At 32.7% G+C, this 20,653-nt stretch overlaps 2 protein-coding genes across 7 annotated transcripts in view; one reads left to right on the plus strand and one right to left on the minus strand.

The window, feature by feature from the left end:
- LOC128176220 (telomere repeats-binding bouquet formation protein 2-like) overlaps positions 1 to 3,791 on the minus strand; it is a 21,603-nt gene extending 17,812 nt beyond the window's left edge. The window contains exons 1-3 of one of the 5 annotated variants that reach the window (XM_052842386.1): positions 3,678 to 3,735; positions 3,467 to 3,493; positions 438 to 524 (exon numbers count right to left, since the gene is read on the minus strand). In XM_052842386.1, coding sequence (XP_052698346.1) covers positions 438 to 516 — 79 coding nt within the window. In that variant the 5' untranslated portion in view covers positions 517 to 524; positions 3,467 to 3,493; positions 3,678 to 3,735. Of the gene's footprint in view, positions 1 to 437; positions 525 to 3,466; positions 3,511 to 3,677 lie in introns of those variants that run through there. The other 4 variants (XM_052842387.1, XM_052842384.1, XM_052842385.1 and 1 more) reach the window with 4 other exon arrangements.
- On the plus strand, positions 3,761 to 20,178 carry LOC128176219 (methyl-CpG-binding domain protein 2-like). Of its 2 annotated transcripts, none has more exons than XM_052842382.1 (6): positions 3,761 to 3,921; positions 8,903 to 9,057; positions 17,071 to 17,210; positions 17,486 to 17,576; positions 17,901 to 18,055; positions 19,836 to 20,178. In XM_052842382.1, exons 1-6 carry the CDS (start codon positions 3,812 to 3,814, stop codon positions 19,929 to 19,931), a joined length of 747 nt encoding a protein of 248 aa, XP_052698342.1. In that variant the 5' UTR covers positions 3,761 to 3,811; the 3' UTR covers positions 19,932 to 20,178. The 2 variants fall into 2 exon arrangements, with proteins under 2 accessions (XP_052698342.1, XP_052698343.1); XM_052842383.1 differs by having other exon boundaries at positions 8,903 to 9,021.
- The last annotated feature ends 475 nt before the right edge of the window (positions 20,179 to 20,653 follow it).

The raw sequence follows: 20,653 nt of genomic DNA on the forward strand, positions 1-20,653 counted from the left end.
AGGTGTTCCAAAAAACAGGTGAAATAAACGATGATGACACATGAATGTTATGAAGGCGCGTGCCCTAGTTCATATTTGGGATTGAAAAACCATGTATTTTATTCTATATATTAATAAATGCCATAATTATCCTTTTTACAGAAATTAATATCATATCAGTTATTGCAAATTATTGTCACGAATGGTCCACCATAAACATGACCGGAATGTAAAAAAGGGGGAAAATCAACTATATACTAGGTTTTCCGTGGGGGTAATCAGGTGATAAAAATGGGGAAAACTCGCTATTATAATCAGCTTTCCGTGGGGGAAAAACTGCTTTATAGCCATTTTTCCGGGGGGGAAATCTGCTACATAGCCATTTTTCCGGGGGGAAAGATGGCTAGGGGGAAAAGGCACTATATAACACCGGTAATAAATTCTGATTATCGACTTACTCCACAAATTCTTCACTTTCTGTGACACACTGGAAGAAAACCAAGCTGTGTCTCCATTAAATATCTTACCATTGTTCATCTCGGTTTCTACAAAAAGTCATAGCATTAATTATGATATACTTAATGAATAAAAACTCTTGTACAATTCAAACTACATCTTTAAATAATATGGCTAAAAGAATTGTATTTAGTTTTTCAGGCATCTGGCATAATTAGGTCAATTTAATGCTGGCATGAATATATATTTCATTGCAATTATTCTATGGGAAATAACTCCATTTTTTAACTATTAATCCCCCCTCCCCCTATATCAAATTTGAATTAAAAAAATGTCTTGCCTGCCACATAACATTTTAAATTTTTTGGCTTCAAAAATTTTGTTTTAGATAAATGTACAATCAATATATTGCACCAGAGATATAAATAACATTATATGTTAATTATGTCTCTGATTGCACATATGGGTTCATGCATTTTTGCTAGCCAATGCCTGAATGGTTTACGATCCGCTCCTCTTCTCCAAGGAGAGGAAAGCAGAGGAGAGGATTGTAATCCATGGGTTTTTTGATGAAATATATAGGGGGGCCTACTGTTTTTTAACTTTGTAGATTTTGTTTGGCTGTAAATTCAATCTTCAATACTATAACGATAGTGTTATAAATTGTTTGGTTTTATTTGACAAGGATAATATATATAACTAATTACTCTGTTTACCGTTTATATTTAAATAATATAATTTTCAATAATTAAGTCATATTTTCAATTTGCATATCCACTGACATTCAGGGCAAAAGAAGCAAAAATAAACAAGACTTAACCATGAGCAAAAAGACATAGGGTGATTTCACCATGCATCGGACACCCTTGGCTTTTTCTCTTTGATAACGCATCAATTATAGTCAAAATATAAACAAGAGGCCCATGGGCCACATCGCTCACCTGATCAACAATAGGCATGATAAAATCAGCTTAATGGAGTCATAATAAAAAATATGTGGACAATGTGGTATATTACATGTAGATCCTGTATAAATAAAAGTCCATCCCCCCCCCCCCCCCATCATACTCCTAAAAATTTTGATTTTAAATTTGAATCCACACTATCTGAAATTGCTTTTCTAAGCAAATAATTTTTAGAAGATATTCCTATGTAAAAATTTGTCCCCCCCCCCCAGTTGTGACCCCATCCTACCCCCAATTGTCATAATTTTCACAACTTTACTTTTTTATATTTACTGGGTACTCTATATATTTCTTTCTATGTAAAATTCAACCCCCAACTGGGCCCCACCCTACCCCTGGGGGTCATAATTTTCACAACTTTGAATCTTCACTACCTGAGGATGCTTCCACAAAAGTTTCAGCTTTCCTGGCCAAATGGTTCTTGAGAAGAAGATTTCTAAAAAAAAATTCAATAATTTCTATTTATCTTGATCCCCTTGTAAAAGGATGTTCACAACTTTGAATTCCCTTTGCCTAAGAATGCTTTGTGCCAAGTTTGGTTGAAATTGGTCCAGCGGACAGACGGAGGACAGACAAAATGTGATCAGAATAGCTCACTTGAGCTTTCAGCTCAGGTGAGCTAATAAAACTTGTTTTAAAAGTTACAGGTTTTCCCCTTGCTTAATTATTAGAGAAAAATTATTAAAATTTTTAAAAACATAGAAAATAAAGCAAATAAATGAATAGTTGAACTAAATATTTCACCATGGTTGGACAATATTTACCAAGCATCGGACATGCAGCTATACAGTAGAGATACAGTAGAGATTAAAACTTTGGATTAAGATTAAGCCAGTATCCATAAAACTTTAATTTTGAGTGGTCTGAGGAAAATATTTGTATCAATTACTTTATTTACTCATTTATTTGTTTTACAATACATTTAAAGTATATCACAAGTATATCACAAGGAAAGGACACCTAACATGTTTATCATTAGAAAAAATAATGTATTGAAAACTGTCCGATGAATGGTTAATTTGTGTCCGATCCATGGTGAAATGAATATAAGAAGCAAATATGACCTTGTCAGACATATATTTAATTGTTCAAATTTTTAAGACTTATTTTAATGTTTAGAATGTTTAATAATTAATGCTTTGTCAAAATTTGAAAGTAAAATATTGAGTTAAAAGCAAGATACAGATCTTGAAAATCTTAAAATTTGTTTTGTAAACAAATTAGCTCAAGCTTTGTTATGGTTTACATATTGTATGTTATTGGTATAATTTAAGTCTCAATCAAATATTGCTTTTTTTTGTTTATCATATCATCTAAGAACACATTGAATTCAGTAAACCTTGTTTGCCACAAGTCATTTGGTCAAAGAAATGGTAATTCCATACTTTACATTATTTGTAAACAAATATAAACTCAAGCTTTGTTTACATAACAATGATTTCTTACCTCTGTATCTCTTTTATAACTTGACTTCTATCATTAAAATTTTGGTTAATCATTCAAAATGAGCAAGTAAACCATTTTATACATAAACAAAGAAAAAGAAAATTTTGATCTAAAATCGTGTCCAAGTCCCTTTAAATTTGGAAAAATAAAGTTTTTAATTTTGAGGTCAAATCGTGTCCATGCAAGTCCCTATAATCAAATTTTGTTTGTAAATTACTTCTTTCTAATTATTATATTAGGTAGAAGGTGCTTTTCATTAATTCACAATCAAATACACAACTTTAAAATAATGCTTTTGTTTCTTCGTTACTTAATTTTCAATGATGGCGTATTTGACGTTATTTTACAATGCCTATGTTGCTATTTCTTTGACAATGTGACTGTCAAATTCTCAATAATGATAAAATTCAGTAGTTCTAATCTAGGGATATACAAAACAACACATGAGCGCATGCACATTTATTTGTAACGTTATATTTTCAACAAAAGTTGTACGACTCTGATCCAAGGTATGTCACAATGTGTCCAATGCATGGTTAACTCACCCTATAGCTACAGTTATATTTATATACATGTAGCATACTTAATATATTCCATGTCTAAAATACAAAATAGATTACCTTTGTGTTTAAGGCTGCCTATGTGCACTGGAAGTTAATTAGGCCTAAATGTAATGTGTGTACATAAAATCTTTTTATATTCATCATGTTCATGCACATAAAATATTTGACATAAGTAATATATAGTGTTATATATACTGAACTATAGAAGATATATAGTCGATTTTAACTAATAAGCAGCAATTTGTGACTATAATTCAGTATTAATTACCTCATAAATCCTTCTTAAAAGCGTTGCATTACTGCAGTGCATAAAGTGTACTCAATGGAGCCTGTTGAGTGGGCGCTAAGAACTCATTCTTTGTACGACTTACTTAAAATTCTCCGGGGACATACCACACAAAGATGGAAAAACGCAGACTGGACTGTGTCGGTCTACCCCCAGGCTGGAAACGCGAAGAGGTTGTCAGAAAATCGGGACTTTCTGCCGGGAAAACTGATGTTTATTATATAAGGTAAAATAAGAGCATTGGAATTGCGTTGAAAAAAGTGGAAGAAAGTCTAAATCAGGTAGTGCGTGGGATTGTGTGCATTTTTTACCCTTTTTTGTTGTTTTATGTGTTTGTTAACCTTGTTAACCCTTGCCATTATGGCCGACGGGGCACATATGGCAGCCCCCATTGTTATTGTTAGAACTTAGAAAAGGCATCGAATGGGGGAAATCTCGAAAGACCCTTTTTAAAATGTTATTTTCCGTGATGTGTTGCAAGGGCAGTAACTTTCTCTTACTATGTAAATTTTCTTCAAAACTGAAAAAATCAAATTTTGAAAAATCAAGAAGTGTTTAAAAAATTAGAGACAATATGTTTTACGGTGCAACTGTTGGGGCAAGCGCAAAGAGAACTGCACATCTCTCATCACTGTTTAATGCAACCCCTGGACTTGCCCAACATATATGGTAAGAATACAGTACAGTTTCCCAGTGCAGCAATTCTGTAACCCAGTTACAAACGGAACGAACCAGACTAATATATAATAATAACCCTTCCTAATTTAAACTTCAACCATGCTTAAAATTTTGTATAAAACCTGTGTCTTCTGTAAAACATGGAAACAGGGGTAACGAAGGTAATATTAACACACCCGAGGCAGACCCTTGTTTCTATATAAAGCTTATGTTCTGAAACAGGGTTACAAGGGTTACGAGGGTAACAGACACTTGTCTCTATATAAAGCTATGCAGGGTTACAAGGGTTACGAGGGTAACAGACTCTTGTCTCTATATGAAGCTATGTTCTGAAACAGGGTTATGAGGGTAACAGACCCTTGTCTCTATATATAAAGCTATGTTCTGAAACAGGGTTACAAGAATTGTATATTGCACATATCAGACAGGCATTACCATCATGCCAGTCTATTATTTCTTTGTCATTGAAATAGGCTGGTCCTCTGTCTCTATCATACGGAATATGTGTATCGCTCGCACACATTGAAATATCAACAGAACATGTTAACAAAATGTTAAAAGTATGTTTTTACAAGTTATGTTCTCTTTCGCTTCACTCAGCCGAACATAAATTATTTCAAGTTCATAATCATATAAATAAATGAAACAAACGCATAATGAAGGAGGTGACAACATTAGCCAAATTTATTATCGTTTTTATATACAAGTAAATTTGGTTTCATCCATGGAACAGCCAGCCCCGAATATAAAGTATCCACCGCAAAAAGTACTGCATCCTAAAAAGATATTCTTGCCAAAAGCAGGACATCGAGATCAGCTATCTTTTAAAAAACGAGAAAAAAGAAAAACATCAGCAATTTTGCGACTAAGTGGTCGTAGCTAAGTTGTCAAATGGCAATAGAGCCTTGGTCCTGGGTTTAAATACCACAAGAACCGAATAACTCATTACAAGAAAATAGTTCCCAGCTCTAATATTAACTCCTATGGTAACCGTTACTTATATAAAACGCGATACAAATTGAACACCGAATAGTCAAGACAGCCTGAGCGCGGCACCCAAACCCAAAGGCACCGGGATCGAACCTCAAATGTACAAACCAATTTTTAAAAATTTTATATGGAAACGAAAAGAAATATATATATAACATCCAATTTACTCCTAGCTTAGAAAATCTTTTTTATTTAAAGCTGCTTGGTCCGATTTTATATCAAATTTTATGCATGCTTTTAAACGACGCCTATGCTTAGTATATGTATAATAATATTTTTCCGGTCAAATATGCCAAATTTCAATGAAGAAAAATATGTACAAAATTTGCTAACAAAACAAATGACATAAAAAGGTACAGCGTTATTTCGCCTCATGTTAAATTTCACCCCTGATGACGAGACGGGTATGGTTGTATTACGACTTTGACATCGCTTTAGATAAAGGTCAAAATGATCAGACAAATAACAAATAAACGTGTAAGTTTTGTTCGCTAATATTTCTGAAGTTTGCTTTCTTTACAATCGATGCATAGCATTCAGGTTGAATAACCCCAATCATTCGGGGGACGAAACCAAGCGGTTTCCTTTTCTAAACATTCCCGTGATGCATTTTGGTTTGTTTTTTCGTTTGCCCAAAAAGAAATCATTTTAATTTACTTTGAATATTTCTAACTTTGAAAGGACATTGATTCTGCTGGTGTAAATAGGAGAAAGTCCATAACTTTCTAAGATAAATGGATTGTATGGAAAAAAATTGATACTGTAATAACAGAAACAATCGGACCAAGCAGCTTTAAATGTGTAAAGAAGATAACATGGGTGAGAATGAATATCTTGTTTCAAGAACAACCTGTCTAACTCCACGTAATTACCATGTGACTTAAAGGTTTAAAATAGCGTGTGTGTTTACAGAAGATTTTCCAGCGCAGCGAGGAATAAAACATAATTGTAATAACTTATGTACATTATTGTGATAAAGGAATATTCTTTTTTAATATTTGATGATCATTTTCGTCATGTTCGATTTTCATTAGAAGAACTAGGTAATGTAAACTGGTAAATAAACTGGCCTGAAAGTCGCGTAAAATTCAGATTCGTAGTCAGCAACCAATGGGAAACGGCGTAATGTTCAGTCAACAGTTTAAGTTAAGAAACATCAAGCATGAGGAAGTGCAATAGGATTTTAAGATTTGAATAGACTTTCAACAGTCTGTTCAAATAGACGTAAAATTTTTGAGCTATTTATTTTGCATTTGTTTATCCGTGAAAAACCATCGTTTATAGTATTTATCTAAAACAGAAAATGAACTGAGATATATCTTGTTATTTCGATTGTTTTGGAATTTTGTCAAATCAGAGAAGCTTACTATGAGAGCATCATGTTTATTAACCTACAGCTACAGTCTGTATGTGTTAAATTAAAAAGTTGCAATTTACGGCGCCCCAAAAATTGCATTAGTTTTTTACAAACGAAAATTTTTAAAAGTAAATAAAAGTTGGAAGTAATATTAAGTAGCTTTCGAAGTGATGTAGAATAAAGTGGATAAATTTCGATGCCAAATATATTTAACGCTAAATTTTGTGCTTGATAACATGTAGTAAGGATATGAAATATTAAGTCTAGATTTATATAGAAGACAAGGTGTGTCATATTGCAAATTTAGTTCAAAAATATTATTATAAACCCTCATAACACAAAACTGGGTATGCATTCAATTTGAATTCATGGTCAATTTACAAAGGTAAATCTTGATATGAAAACATGGAAGAGTATTTTGTAGTGAATTCATCATGGTCAGCTTCAACAAAGGTAAATCTTGATATGAAAACATGGAAGAGTATTTTGTAGTGAATTCATGGTCAGCTTCAACAAAGGTAAATCTTGATATGAAAACATGGAAGAGTATTTTGTAGTGAATGACAGCCAGAATATGTAACTATCATGAACCATGATTCAACGTATATCTAATACTTCACAAAGTTGAAATTTTATAATGTGCAACTTAGCGAAAATTTGAACGATTCTTAGCTCACTGAGATGAAGTTGGGGGAAGCTTATGCTATATTGTCAGCGTCCGGACTTGGTGAAAGTTTTGGGTGTATGTCGTACGATATTGTATCATATAATATGGTACAATATTATATAACATAATAAAATATCACATTATATAATACGATATTGTATCATATGATATTAAATGATAATTGTGTCAAACCACCCTACTATAAACAATATTTTAGTAAAGATCATTAACTATGATTATCATATAATATGATTATTAAAAGGTGGTCTCATAAATGTGATGTCTGCCACAATTAACACTCTATAATCGCTCATTACCTATTTTAAATTTATTTACAAAAGACAGAAAAGAAATTGTATGTATTTACAAACAATGTAGTAAAAAAAATGTCCATTAAAATATTGAAAACATGTTGAGAGCGAGTCGACTCTTAGGCCTTTAAGGCCTTTGATTTAATATTTTTTTGTCACCTACCTAGCGTATGCATATATGATTGGGTCAATATGACAGTAATTAAGCATGGAATTTGTATGCATGTATGTATTTACTAAGCAAAAAAAAAATATCAATACAAAACTGAGGAGTCGCCGCTAACACTGATACTGAGTACTTCCTACATGTTGCATCCATTACTGACGCTTGATCCACCTCTAAATGCATTGCGGGAAATTAGAGCGGAGATCACCGTCATACTTAACTTTCTTTGCTCTCGACAGTTTTTGTAAATTGACGGATAAATTCGGGGAAGGAAATGACGTCATAAGTCAGCAAAAGTTCAGATAGGTACAGTTTTTTTTGCGTAAGCATTTGTGTTGTTTACTTAAGTGTTTTTAAAGGATATTTCATTGTTAAATGAAATAGATGTATACGATTTAGAGATAAGAATTTTCCTTAGAAACACTTCCTGTTCCACCATGTTGCTATGCACTGCAGAAGATTATTGGGATATGTAGAACTTTTTTCACGGGGGTCCACAAAATTTTCTTTGAACATTGTGCAGATTTCAACTCGAATTTCCTCTGTTCATACACGTTGTCTATGGAGCTTGCTTTGCTAGCGGCGCTTAACGGCTTTGCGCCGCTCGCTATTAAGTCTTCATGTATTCTATGTCTTAAAACATGTATTGGTATTTTATTGCTAGTAGGAAACTTTGCTCATATAATTTCTGGTTTAAACTTCAAAAGTCTTCAGTGAAATCAAATTGAATTTGTACACCGTGATAATATAGTGTTCCTCCCTAGCTGTTACTGTTGCTGATGGAGCCACACAGAAAACACTATGGATATTTTACAGGCCCTTTTTTGGCAATTACCACCCCATATAGTGTGGTAAACGATTGGTATAGCTTGTACACAGCAATTTTACACGTCTTGTCTCTTTGACCACATGCAAGGGAAGGGTGATATATACATCATTGTGCGTACAAGTTTGGTCTTGATGGTAGCCTGGCAATTTGTGCCCGTCACCACTAGGACCACCACAATAATTTACCAGTTTTTGATTTTAACTTTTCAGCCCAGATGGTAAAAAGATTCGAAGCAAACCCCAGTTGGCTAGACAGCTAGGAGAACAATTTGATCTCAGTGCATTTGACTTCCGCAGTGGTAGAATTAACCACAGTCAGCTGAGAAAAAGTAAGCGCCCTCAAGGACCCTATGACTTCACCAGAGGTTTGTCTGTATCTCTGAAATTTAGGGCATAGGCACCATTCAAAATAACAGCATTCATAGCTGTAGCATGCTTTGCTTGATAGTTTGAGTTGCACAGTGTTAACATCTTTATTTTATTTTTTACTCTTTTGAGACTGTAATAAAGACTAAAAGTTTGGCTATGGAAGAAAATGTTTTTGTGATAAAACATTTACAATACTAAGCTTTTCTGGGTGAATATTAAATTAACTCAATATTCTTGAAATCATAACTTAGACTTTCAGAGTATCTCACACTCTGTAGATTTGTTCCTTTATTTTTTTCATCATTTACTCAATTACTCTGATTCAAGATATTCTGAGGTCATAGTCCAATATTTATGTGTTTTTAAAGCAAATTCTTTCATTGAATGTACTTTTTATCAATAAAATATGCATGTACTGTACATTTTGTTAAATACATGCCATAGAATTTTAAATAAGGCCACAACAATATGATTTCTTGTTCTTCAGACAAATGACCTAAAAAAAAAGTAGGGGTGAGCGGGCGATTTGATAATTATAATATTATTATTTTGTTTTGACATAATTTCAAGGAGATACATGAAATAGGTGGAGAGAGCGATTAAATTGTTTTTAATTTAAGCTTACCGAGACAAAGTCAGGGGGAGCTTATGCTATACCCCCGGCGTTGGCTTCCAGACCTAGTGAAAGTTTTTTTTGCAGGTCCTGTATCTAAGTTATTACTTGTCCTATCTTCACCAAACTTGCATGGATGATGCATCTGGACCTACTTATGGACTTGAAAGACTTAGATGCTGAATCTGAATCCTGAATTTCAGATGCTGGAGGAGGTTAAGGTTTTTGGAGCAAGTTAAAGTTTTTGGTGCAGGTGCCCTTTGAATGCAATATCTAAGTTACTACTGGTCCTAACTTCACCAAACTTGCATGGATGGTGTGTCTTATGATACTGATGCACCTAACAGGCTTGAATGCTGAATTTGAGCCATGGGTTTCCGATGCTGGAGGAGGTTAAGGTTTTTAGAGCTGGTTAAAGTTTTTGGAGCAGGTGCACATATCTTAGTTATTACTGGTCCTAACGTCACCAAACTTGCATGGATATCTTATGATACTGATGCACCTGACAGGCTTAAATGCTGAATCTGAGCCATAGGTTTCGGATGCTGGATGGTGTTTAGTTTTTTTGGAACAGGTCACATGTTTTATAGATAATAACTTGCATAGTTGATGTAACTATTTTATAAATGAAACACAGAGGTAGCTTCAGATGCAAAGCCTGATCTTAATTATCAAGGATGCTTAAAAATATCTTAGTTATTATTGGTCCTAACTTCACCAAACATGCATGAATGGTGTGTCTTATGGTACTGATGCACCTAACAGACTTGAATGCTGAATTTGAGTCCTAGGTTTTGAATGCTGGATAAGGTTAATTTTTCTGTAACAGGTCACATGTTTAATAGATAATAATAATATTTTAAACTTGCATAGTTGATTAAACCGTAATATAAATAAATCACAGAGGTAGCTTCATATGCAAAGCCTGATCTTAATTATCAAGGATGCTTAAAAAATATCTTGGTAATTATTGGTCCTAACTTCACCAAACTTGCATGGATGGTGTGTCTTATGGTACTGATGCACCTGATGGACTTGAATGCTGAATCTGAGCCATAGATATCAGATGCTGGAGTAGGTTAAGGTTTTAAGAGCTGGTTGAGGATTTGAAACAGGTGCCCTCTGATGATGATGTCTTAGTTATTACTGGTCCTAACTTCACTAAACTTGCATGGATGATGCGTCTTATGTACTGATGCACCTGACGGGCTTGAATGCTGAATCTGAGCCATAGATTTCGGATGCTGTATGAGGTTTAGTTTTTTGGATCAGGTCACATGTTTTATAGATAATAGCTTGCATAGTTGATTTACTTTTAATATAAATGATTCGTAGAGGTAGCTTCAGATGCAGAGCCTTACATCCAAGGATGCTTAAAAAAATCTCCTACCTCACTCAAACCGCTTGATAGATATGTTTGTTGTTTAATGATATTACATGATTCCTATTATATAGTATTGTATGATATGACACACGATTGTTTAATATGATAGAATGTTATATCACATGTCATATTTTAAAAAGTTATATGATATGATATTGTATAATTTTTTTTAATATTTCATGATATGATATTGTTTCATGATATTGTTATGATATGTATTGTAATGTATATTATGATAATATGTACAATGTTGTATTAAAATGATATGATATTGTATCATTCATATAGTATTTGATCATATGATACTGTTAGATATGATATTGCAATATATAATATTGTATCATATGATACAATTTTATATAATATCATATCATACAATACTGTATAATATGGTTTTGGTTTTATATAATATTATTACTTATTAGGTTAGTTACTGACTCACTACGGAAATATATGAGATTGATCAACCCAATATATTTCCGTAGTGAGTCAGTAACTAACCTAATAAGTGTTTCGTTTTCCCGAGGACTATCAAACGACATATTCATTCACAAATAGTGGCGATCTATGCAAAGCCATGTAACGTTACAAGATGCCTTACATCTCGTCCAATTAAACTCATTTAAACCCTTCAAATTATCAATACCACCTTTCAAATAAGCTTTAAAAATCTACACTTCACCCATATTACTTACAATGTTTTGTTGCTATTCAATTTTAAACCTCTGCAGAGATTTGAGCAAATTTAGGTGCTGCCATTTTGTTCTGCTCCAGACACAACAATGTACGTGACATCAATATTCAAAGGGCAACTACTTTAATTTAGAATACAGGTGAATCTCGATAACTCGAACTTCGGGGGACCATGATTAAACTTCGAGAGATCAAGAGTTCGAGAGATCGAAAGTTTAAAAAAATCCGAAAATTTTTGTTCCGGTCATTTTGGTTCTAAAATTATAGTAGCCGGAAATTTATATTTATAACATGGAAGGATAGTCTGACATGATTTCAGTCGTATTTTCTGCTACATTACTTCAATTTAAACAATACAAAGCTTACTTGTGTGGTTATTAAGTGTATTTTTTCACGTTAAAAAACTTTAAAGCATATTATGTTTTCTTAATCATTACGTTAGAATATTTTAAATAAAGAGCATTTACCGTAACATTCACAAGTTGTTGAAATTAATAGATCACTTACAAATTACTTATCTACCCTTTGAAGGAAGCAATGGGTAGTGTCACTTACATAATCAACTAATTAACACTACCACGCTAGCCCCCAAGAGTTCACTCAACCGTCCAGGTAAGGTCCACACGGAGCTATAATTATACGCCTGATCGGCCGCGTGTGTACACTGCAACCACTTCGAGTTATCAAGAGTGAAAAACAATGATATATGTATAACGGGACCCAGATTTTACTTCGAGAGATCAAGAACTTCGAGAGATCGGAGTTCGAGAGATCAAGAGTAAATTTGCTTAGTTATATAGAGAAAAAAATTGGGACCGTGAGTTCACTTCGAGAGATCAAGAACTTCGAGAGATCGAAGTTCGAGCCATCGAGTGTCACCTGTAATTCCAAAGGGCCACTACTCTAAATATTTTAATGACTTACTGAACACAATTTCTTTGTTAAATAATATAAAATGAGTAGGTGAGGTGGCGGCCGATGATGGCCATATTGCCTAATATTAATCCTCAAAGAACCTACATAGAGATAAAGGAGGCAATCACGTGCCATGTTTAATCCAATAAAAGTGTGACATTTCAGTCCGAGGGAAAACAAATTATTATATTACATGAAATTATATATATGATATTGTAATTTATAATATATAATATATTATAATATAATAGTATATGTCTTAAACAATATGTATAATATGATATTGTATTATTTAATATTTTACTAGATAACTTGATTTTGTATCATATGATATGATACAATGTTGTATCAAATTATATTGTATCGTATGATACAATATTGTATTATGTATCAAATATGATACAGTATCATAAAATACAATATCATACTATATAATACAATATGATATCATGATGTTCAATATTTTGGTGTATAATGTGATATGATATTGTATCATATAATACTTTATTGTATTATATTTTATGTATTATGATAATCAAATACAATAATGAAAAACACTATACAATGTCATATCATGTGTTAAAATATCATATCTCATCATTATTTACTACAGTATTTTATTGTATTTTTATGATTTATATTGTAAGTATGATAGGATGCAATATTGTATTTTATATTATTGTATTGATAAACATTGTATGTTATAATACTGTATGAAATGAACATAATTCTTTTACAGATGATATACAATATTGTGTCAAAACAGTATCCATGAATATCCAAGATCATAAAGTATGATTTTCATATAATATGATAAAGGTGGTTTCATAAAGGTGATGCCTCATTAATGTGATGCTCCTGCTCGGTGAGCTTTGTAATCTGTGATTACCTATGTTTTACATTTGTAGAGTAAAAAGAACTAAAAATCTACATAAAGTTAAATAATAATGTAAAGCTAGACTTTGACCCGTGCGTGCACGGGTTGACATTGCATATCGGACATTTACGAAAAACCTCTACATTACAAGGCTTTAAGCCTACAATAATGCTATTAATTTCACTACACTTTCCTTAGTTAGAATAATCTAACTGTGTCTCGGAAAAGGCCCTCACCACAGTTAGAATGCCTCCCATATACCCGTAATGTAACAGAAAATTGAAGTTGCATTGAAAACAACAGTCAAATTTATCATACTTAACCTTTTTGAGACTGTAAATACCTTTCATCTAAAATTTTAATCCACATAATCAAAGAATTCAACACCATTTCACCAACGTACAAGTATTTTCTTTGCTACAGACACAATACATGGAACGCATTCTATCGTAAAACCAGGTCCGTAGCACATTGATCATTTTAACAATAAAACATTCTTATCTTCTCTCTCCTAAGAAATGCAAAGTGAAATTTTTAGCATTGAATCATATATTTTTTTGCCATCACGAAGACAAAAGTAAGTTCTTACATGTAGTTGTTATGTATAATTGTTATTTTATAATTTCTCTCATAAGAAATCATAAATATATTTGAACAGAATATAAAGCAAATTTCCTATGAAAATGTACCAGTATGTGTATTGTGTCTGAGTTTATTTATGGAAATATGTTATTATGGAAACATAAATTATTAATTAGCAAAGCTTGATTGAGAAAAAATAAAAACAAATTGGTAATCTTCAAGTAATGATGTTAAAAATATATAAAACAAAAGACAGTGCACTCTTCCGATTTATCGGTATTAAAGCCCAAAAATTCCAGTCTATTATTTTAATATAGTAGTATAGATATCAAACATTAAATGATTTCCATCTATCTGCATTCAATTATTGTAGATCAACAATATATATACAACCTAAATTAATTATCAAGAATGACAGTTTTTTTGCACTGAATTCAACTTTTGCAAATATTGTTTGCTACATGCATGACTCTATATGATAATTTTGCCTTTTCTGGCTTGGTTTTAATTTAAAAGTATTGTGGATTTATATATTGTGATATAAAAAATAAGTGACAATGGCATCCATGTTGTTCAGGACAATCAACATTTATTCTCTTTCTCTTAAGGATTAGAAATTTTCCTATGGTTTCTAAAAGCAGATGAGACCGAGAATATAAAGTAAAAAATAAATTGGAGGGAGAAACGGAACAAAATTTTCCGGACGCGGGAAAATTAAAATAATATTATTTTTGCACTTTTGTTAAAATACAATGGGCAGGTCCAACAAAAGAAATTAGATTGGTGTGGCCTTAGCCGCCTTACTCTTGTTCCATTTTTAGCTCACCTGAGGGTGAGCTTTTCTTATCACATTTTGTCTTTTGTCCGTCTGTCTGTAAACTTTTCACATTTTCGACATCTTCTCCAGAACAACTGGGCCAATTTCAACCAAACTTGGCAGAAAGCCCTCTTAGGCAGAGGGGATTCAAAGTTGTGAAAATTAATGACCACATCCTTTGTAAAGGGGGGGATAATTAGAAAACCTTCTTCTCTAGAACCATTCGGCTAGGAAATCTGAAACTTATGTGGAAGCAGTATAGTGTAAATTCAAAGTTGTGAAAATCATGACCCCAGAGATAGGGTGGGGCCACAATGGGGGGGGGGGGTCATATTTTTACATAGGAATATATTGAGTAAAACTTTAAATAATCTAACTAGAAACTAATTAGCCAGGAAAGCTGAAACTTGTGTGGAAGAATCTTCAGGAAGTGTAGATTAAAAGTTGCGAAAATCAAGACCCCCAGAGGTGGGATGGGGCCACAATGGGGGGTTGAACTTTTACATAGAAATATATAGAGTAAATTTTTAAAAATCTTCTTCTCAGAACTAATCAGCCAGAAAAGCTAAAACTTGTGTAGAAGCATCCTCAGGAAGGTACCCCCAGAGGTAGGGTAGGGCCACAATGGGGGTTGAATTTTTTTTTTTACAAAGGATGATATAAAGTAAATCTTAAAAAATCTTTTCCTCAAAAACCAATCAGCAATGAAAGCTGAAACTTATGTGGAAGCATCCTCAGGTAGTGTAGATTCAAAAGTGGGGCCACAATGGGGGGAGGGGAGTCAAACTTTTACTAGGGTTGTTAGTAAAATTCACAGACAAAGTGATTTATGGCAAAACTACTATGTATTTTGTAGGATGGCGTAGGTTTTAATAAATGACAACCAATTTAAAATTAATTTGCAAAAAATCCTATGGATTTGAATTTTTTTTGGGGTTTGGGTGCTGCAAGAGCTCAAAATATCAGTTTTTCCATCTTTCAACCTCTGTGATTCAAATTGTAAAAATAGCAGCATCTATCTCAAAATATCAGTTTTTCCATCTTTCAACCTCTGTGATTCAAATTGCAAAAATAGCAGCATCTATCTCAAAATATCAGTTTTTCCATCTTTCAACCTCTGTGATTCAAATTGTACAAATAGCAGCATCTAAAAACCTTTCGGAGATTTTGCTGCGTGCATGCACAAAGTTATATGAAGGCCCAGTGCTCCAAGATGTCCATTGACATCAATGTTTTTGACTCATTTTTGAAGCGTTCATCCAAATTTGGCGATAAAACAGTCAGAAATTCTTCAATTCAATTGAACAAATCAATTGTACATTTATCAGAGGTGTGCATATAATATATTTCATAATTATCGGAAATCAGAATCTTTTCAAATTTTTACATAGGAATATATAGAGAAAAATCTTGAAAAATCTTCTTCTAAAAAACCATTTGTTTAGAAAAGCTGTAACTTTAGTGGAAGAAACTTCAGATAGTGAAGATTCAAATACGTTAAAATCAAAATTTTGAGGAGTAGGGTGGGGCCACATTGGGGATCCAATTGTACAAAGGAATATATTTTAATTGCTCACAAAATTGGAAATGTTATCACTTATAGTTTTACTTATATTCAAGCATTTTGACATATTGCTAATTCTTTAAAATTGTTTAGACTCTGGCCCCTAGATGATTCTTGGGCCTCACAAGAGGTTCAGAGTTTGATATAGGTTTATATCCCATATATAAAGAATTGTTTTGGATCTTTTTTAGAACTGCAATGCTCAACTTGTGATATGACTATAAAATAATCCTGTTAGAAAAGGGACTTGATTATAAACATAAGAATATTCAGAGGGAAAATGATTTTTTTTTTTTTTATATAGGATTGACATGTATTGTACCACATTGTCCAAATATTTTGTATTATGTCTCCATTAAGCTGATTTTATCATGCCTTTTGTTGCTCAGGTGAGCGATGTGGCCCATGGGCTTCTTGTTTAAAGATATTATTAGACATTAGCAATGTAGAAATAAAGGAATAAAAATTGAGTAATTTAGCTTAAATAATATCTAATATATAATGGCATTGAATTACTGGTAAATCAAAAGTAGATTTATATTGATCTGAATTGTTTGACTGTAGGAATGAGGCACGACAGTAGCTTAGTATTACCTATACGTCAGACTGCCTCCATCTTTAAACAGCCAGTCACTGTGATCCACAGGCAGGAGAGCAAGACAAAGTCCGAGCTCAAACATGGGCCTCAGGATCCTCCCAAACAGGTCAGGGATGCTTCTTCTGTGACACTTTACATACATGTATTAAGTGTACTATGTCATATGATCTTGCTTAATTTAGTATGTGTATCCTGATTTCTAATAAACATCTAGTATTTTGAAAATATATAATTTTAGAAATTATAAGGTGTGGAATAGCTGTTCTCAGATTTGTTCAATGATTTTATTCTGTATGAAGGATTTGACGCTAAAAGGATAGATGGTTGTAAGAAATTGTGTTCAACTGTTTTGTTTGATTAAAGTTATTTTATGCATTTTAGTTATTTTGGGAGAAGCGACTACAAGGCATTCAGGCCTGTGATAGCCAAGAAGAGGTAATCAAAGCACTGGACCTACCCAGAAATGTACAAGGTAAGGTTTACAATTATTCTGAGGACAATTTTAGGATTTGAATTTTCTAGGGTAAACTACTTTATTTCATAGATATTCTCAGTTGGTTCCCTACATTGATAAAAAACTAGAAGCAACCTATTTGTAAAATTCATAAAGGATTCATTTGAATTACAATGTCAAAAACACATAAATGGTTTGGGTGAGAAAAATATTATGTTGATGAAAGGTTTTCTGAAGTATATAATATGTGATGAAGTAAGAATTTATATAGATGGTTGACATTAAGGTACAGGGTATAAAAATATAGATCCTGTGTAATGGAACACTGGCTTTCATTGACAGGAGTAGGGCCTGAGCTGACAACTGAGAACATCTTACAGAGTATATCAGCAGCTCTACACATCAGCAGCAGCCCCGTCGTAGGCCAGGGCAACAATCGAGCGACAGTGGCCAAAAATCCCGGGGTCAACATCGACGTGTATCAGCCACACATACAGGTGAGTTAGACACACATTGAAGTCTGATACAGGGTTGGTTTCAACATATACAGTCAGAACATGGGGCTTTATAATAATGTAAAGGAGTAAATATTGGACTGGCTTCAGGTTTTAGTATATCAAACTAAGTTATTTTCAATATATGTCTATATAAATCTATGTTTGACTACAGAACAAGCACATTTATAGGGTTATCCCTCTATGTTATATGATAGAAAATCAAATTAAATTTTGGAACTTTTTGACTAAGTTAATATTTTTAAATCTATAACAACTAGACTTTGACCCGTGCGTACAAGGGTTGACATTACATATGACATCGGTCATGTACGAAATGGATACATCGACACACCGTATTGTTCACATTTACAAAACCAAACTTTCAGCCTACAATAATGCTATTAATTTCACTCTGCTTAGTTAGAATAATCTAACTGTGTCGGGACAGGCCTTCACAACAGTTAAAATGCCTCCCATATACCCTAATGTAGCAAAAAAATAAATGAAGCTGCATTAAAAATAACAGTTAATCTACTCATAACAAACCATTTTGAGGCTGTAAATACTTTTCATATAAAACTTCGATTCATATTATGAAGAATTAAACACTTTTTCACCACCGTTTTTTACTGGCTTCGAATTTACACACCATACTGACATTCGGAACTCTTGTGATTTTTCAAATTAAATGCACTGAGTTAGAGTTATCTCCCGTATTTCCTTTGATGACAAATTTTCAATGAAAATTTACACGTATTTGTATAATCTTTTCTGAGTTTATCCATGCAAATGTTATATTGTGGAAACATGTGGACATAACTAAGTTGCATGTCAACATAAATATGTTGCATGTCAACATATTTATCTTGCATGTTAACATATTTATCTCGCATGTTAACATAAATAAGTTGCATGTTGACATCAATAGGTAGCGTATCTAGCATCTTGGATGTCACATGTTGGCGATATTTGAGATTTTTTTATAACTCTTATTTGGTTGCAGTTTTCTTGCATGTTAACATAGTTATGTTGCATGTTGACATTACTATCTTGCATGTCAAAATCTTTATCTTGCATGTCGACATAATTAATAGAAAAATTACTTGCACACAAGGGGCAGAGATATGCCACTATATGAACTATCTATTTATGCTTAAAATGAATAAGAAATTAGACAAATCAGCTTGAAAAAGTTCTCTTTTTATTGGTACTGTTATTTTGAACCTATTAAAACAAAAACAAGGGTCAAGCTTTGGTTATGTGACAAAGAATTGTGAGCCCTGTGTCTTGCTAATAACTCTACGACTGACTTTCAAATTTCATTTGATTATTAAAAATGCATTCCTAAAGCATTGTGAATAATAAAATCAGAAAAATAGAATTTGACCAAAATAGTTACTATGCCCCTTTAACAAGGAAGTAATCAAGTGAATTATTTCTTAGATGAATCTGTTATTTACTATAGGGACATTTTATACAAATGCTAAAATTAGAGGCATTTTTACAAGTATACCTTAGAGACTATCCCTTCAAACACTTTATTTTTAAGATCTGATACTTTCATAGTTTTATATTTCACAGATGTGATACACGTGAGATAACTTTTAATGAGAAATGGATTTTTCTGGTTAAAAGTAATGAATTTGAATACCGGTAAATCTATTTGGACACTTCTAAAATTGACCCAATCCTGCCTCTGAAAAGGATATAAAGAGGGGTAGGGTTAGGGGTGTTGTTAATGAAAAAAAAGAATGACATGCATTCATATTTTGAATTGCAGCAAGTAATAGTGTCAGAAGATGACATTCGTAGACAAGAAGTGAAAGTGATTGAGGCCAGAAGAAAGCTACAGGATGCGATAAAGGGAATTATGTAGCAGGTTTCCAAAATACAGTCCGCCATTGTCACATGAAAGCCCAGTAGATCTGAGACTAGATAATGCACGTGTCATTAGTGTTTCTGTTGTCGTATTCATTTTACCTTGATTATAATTGATCATGTAATTCAATTTTTTTATCAAATTAGAAATAAAATTTCATTGATGCTGTGCGTGTGTGAAAGATTTCCCTCCCAAAAATCATTTGTAATATTTATTGAAAATAAAATTGAGTTTTAATTTAAAACGGTGTTTAATATTGCTCTTTTTATGAACTCTAAACCAATTATACATGTAATTGATCAATTTTTTTTACTGTATCTTCAACTCTTTAAGTTTTATGGATGAATGCTACACAGATACATAGAACGAGGGTTGTTCGGAAATTATTGAGACACTCTATGTATTTTCTATTCTATTTGATGTTTTGTGATGAAAATTGGCATAAACATAAAACCGATACTAACAATTAATAGCAGCAAAACATATTTCAGATAAATTATATCTTTAATTCAAAAAAGTATAAAAATGAATTGATGGTAGGGGTACCCGGTGCAGTCAGAAAATCAGTGAGTATGAAAGTTCATCAATCACATATCCTGTATTGGAATGACCAATATAAGTGGGAAATCAAATTAAATTTTATACGTCGTTTTTCTAATTTATTGTGACGTCATTTTGAGAGAGTTTGGTATATTTTGGATTTCAAATACTGGAACCAG

The sequence above is a fragment of the Crassostrea angulata genome, chromosome 3, assembly GCF_025612915.1.
Source record: "Crassostrea angulata isolate pt1a10 chromosome 3, ASM2561291v2, whole genome shotgun sequence".
In the NCBI taxonomy this organism is placed as follows: domain Eukaryota; kingdom Metazoa; phylum Mollusca; class Bivalvia; order Ostreida; family Ostreidae; genus Magallana; species Magallana angulata.

Excerpts from the sequence above, each read along its gene's own strand:
- LOC128176219 (XM_052842382.1), top strand. The coding sequence starts at position 3,812 with ATGGAAAAACGCAGACTGGACTGTGTCGGTCTACCCCCAGGCTGGAAA. Across the intron at positions 9,058-17,070 it reads ACCCTATGACTTCACCAGAG|GAATGAGGCACGACAGTAGC; the intron begins GTTTGTCTGTAT and ends GTTTGACTGTAG. Across the intron at positions 18,056-19,835 it reads TGTATCAGCCACACATACAG|CAAGTAATAGTGTCAGAAGA; the intron begins GTGAGTTAGACA and ends TTTGAATTGCAG.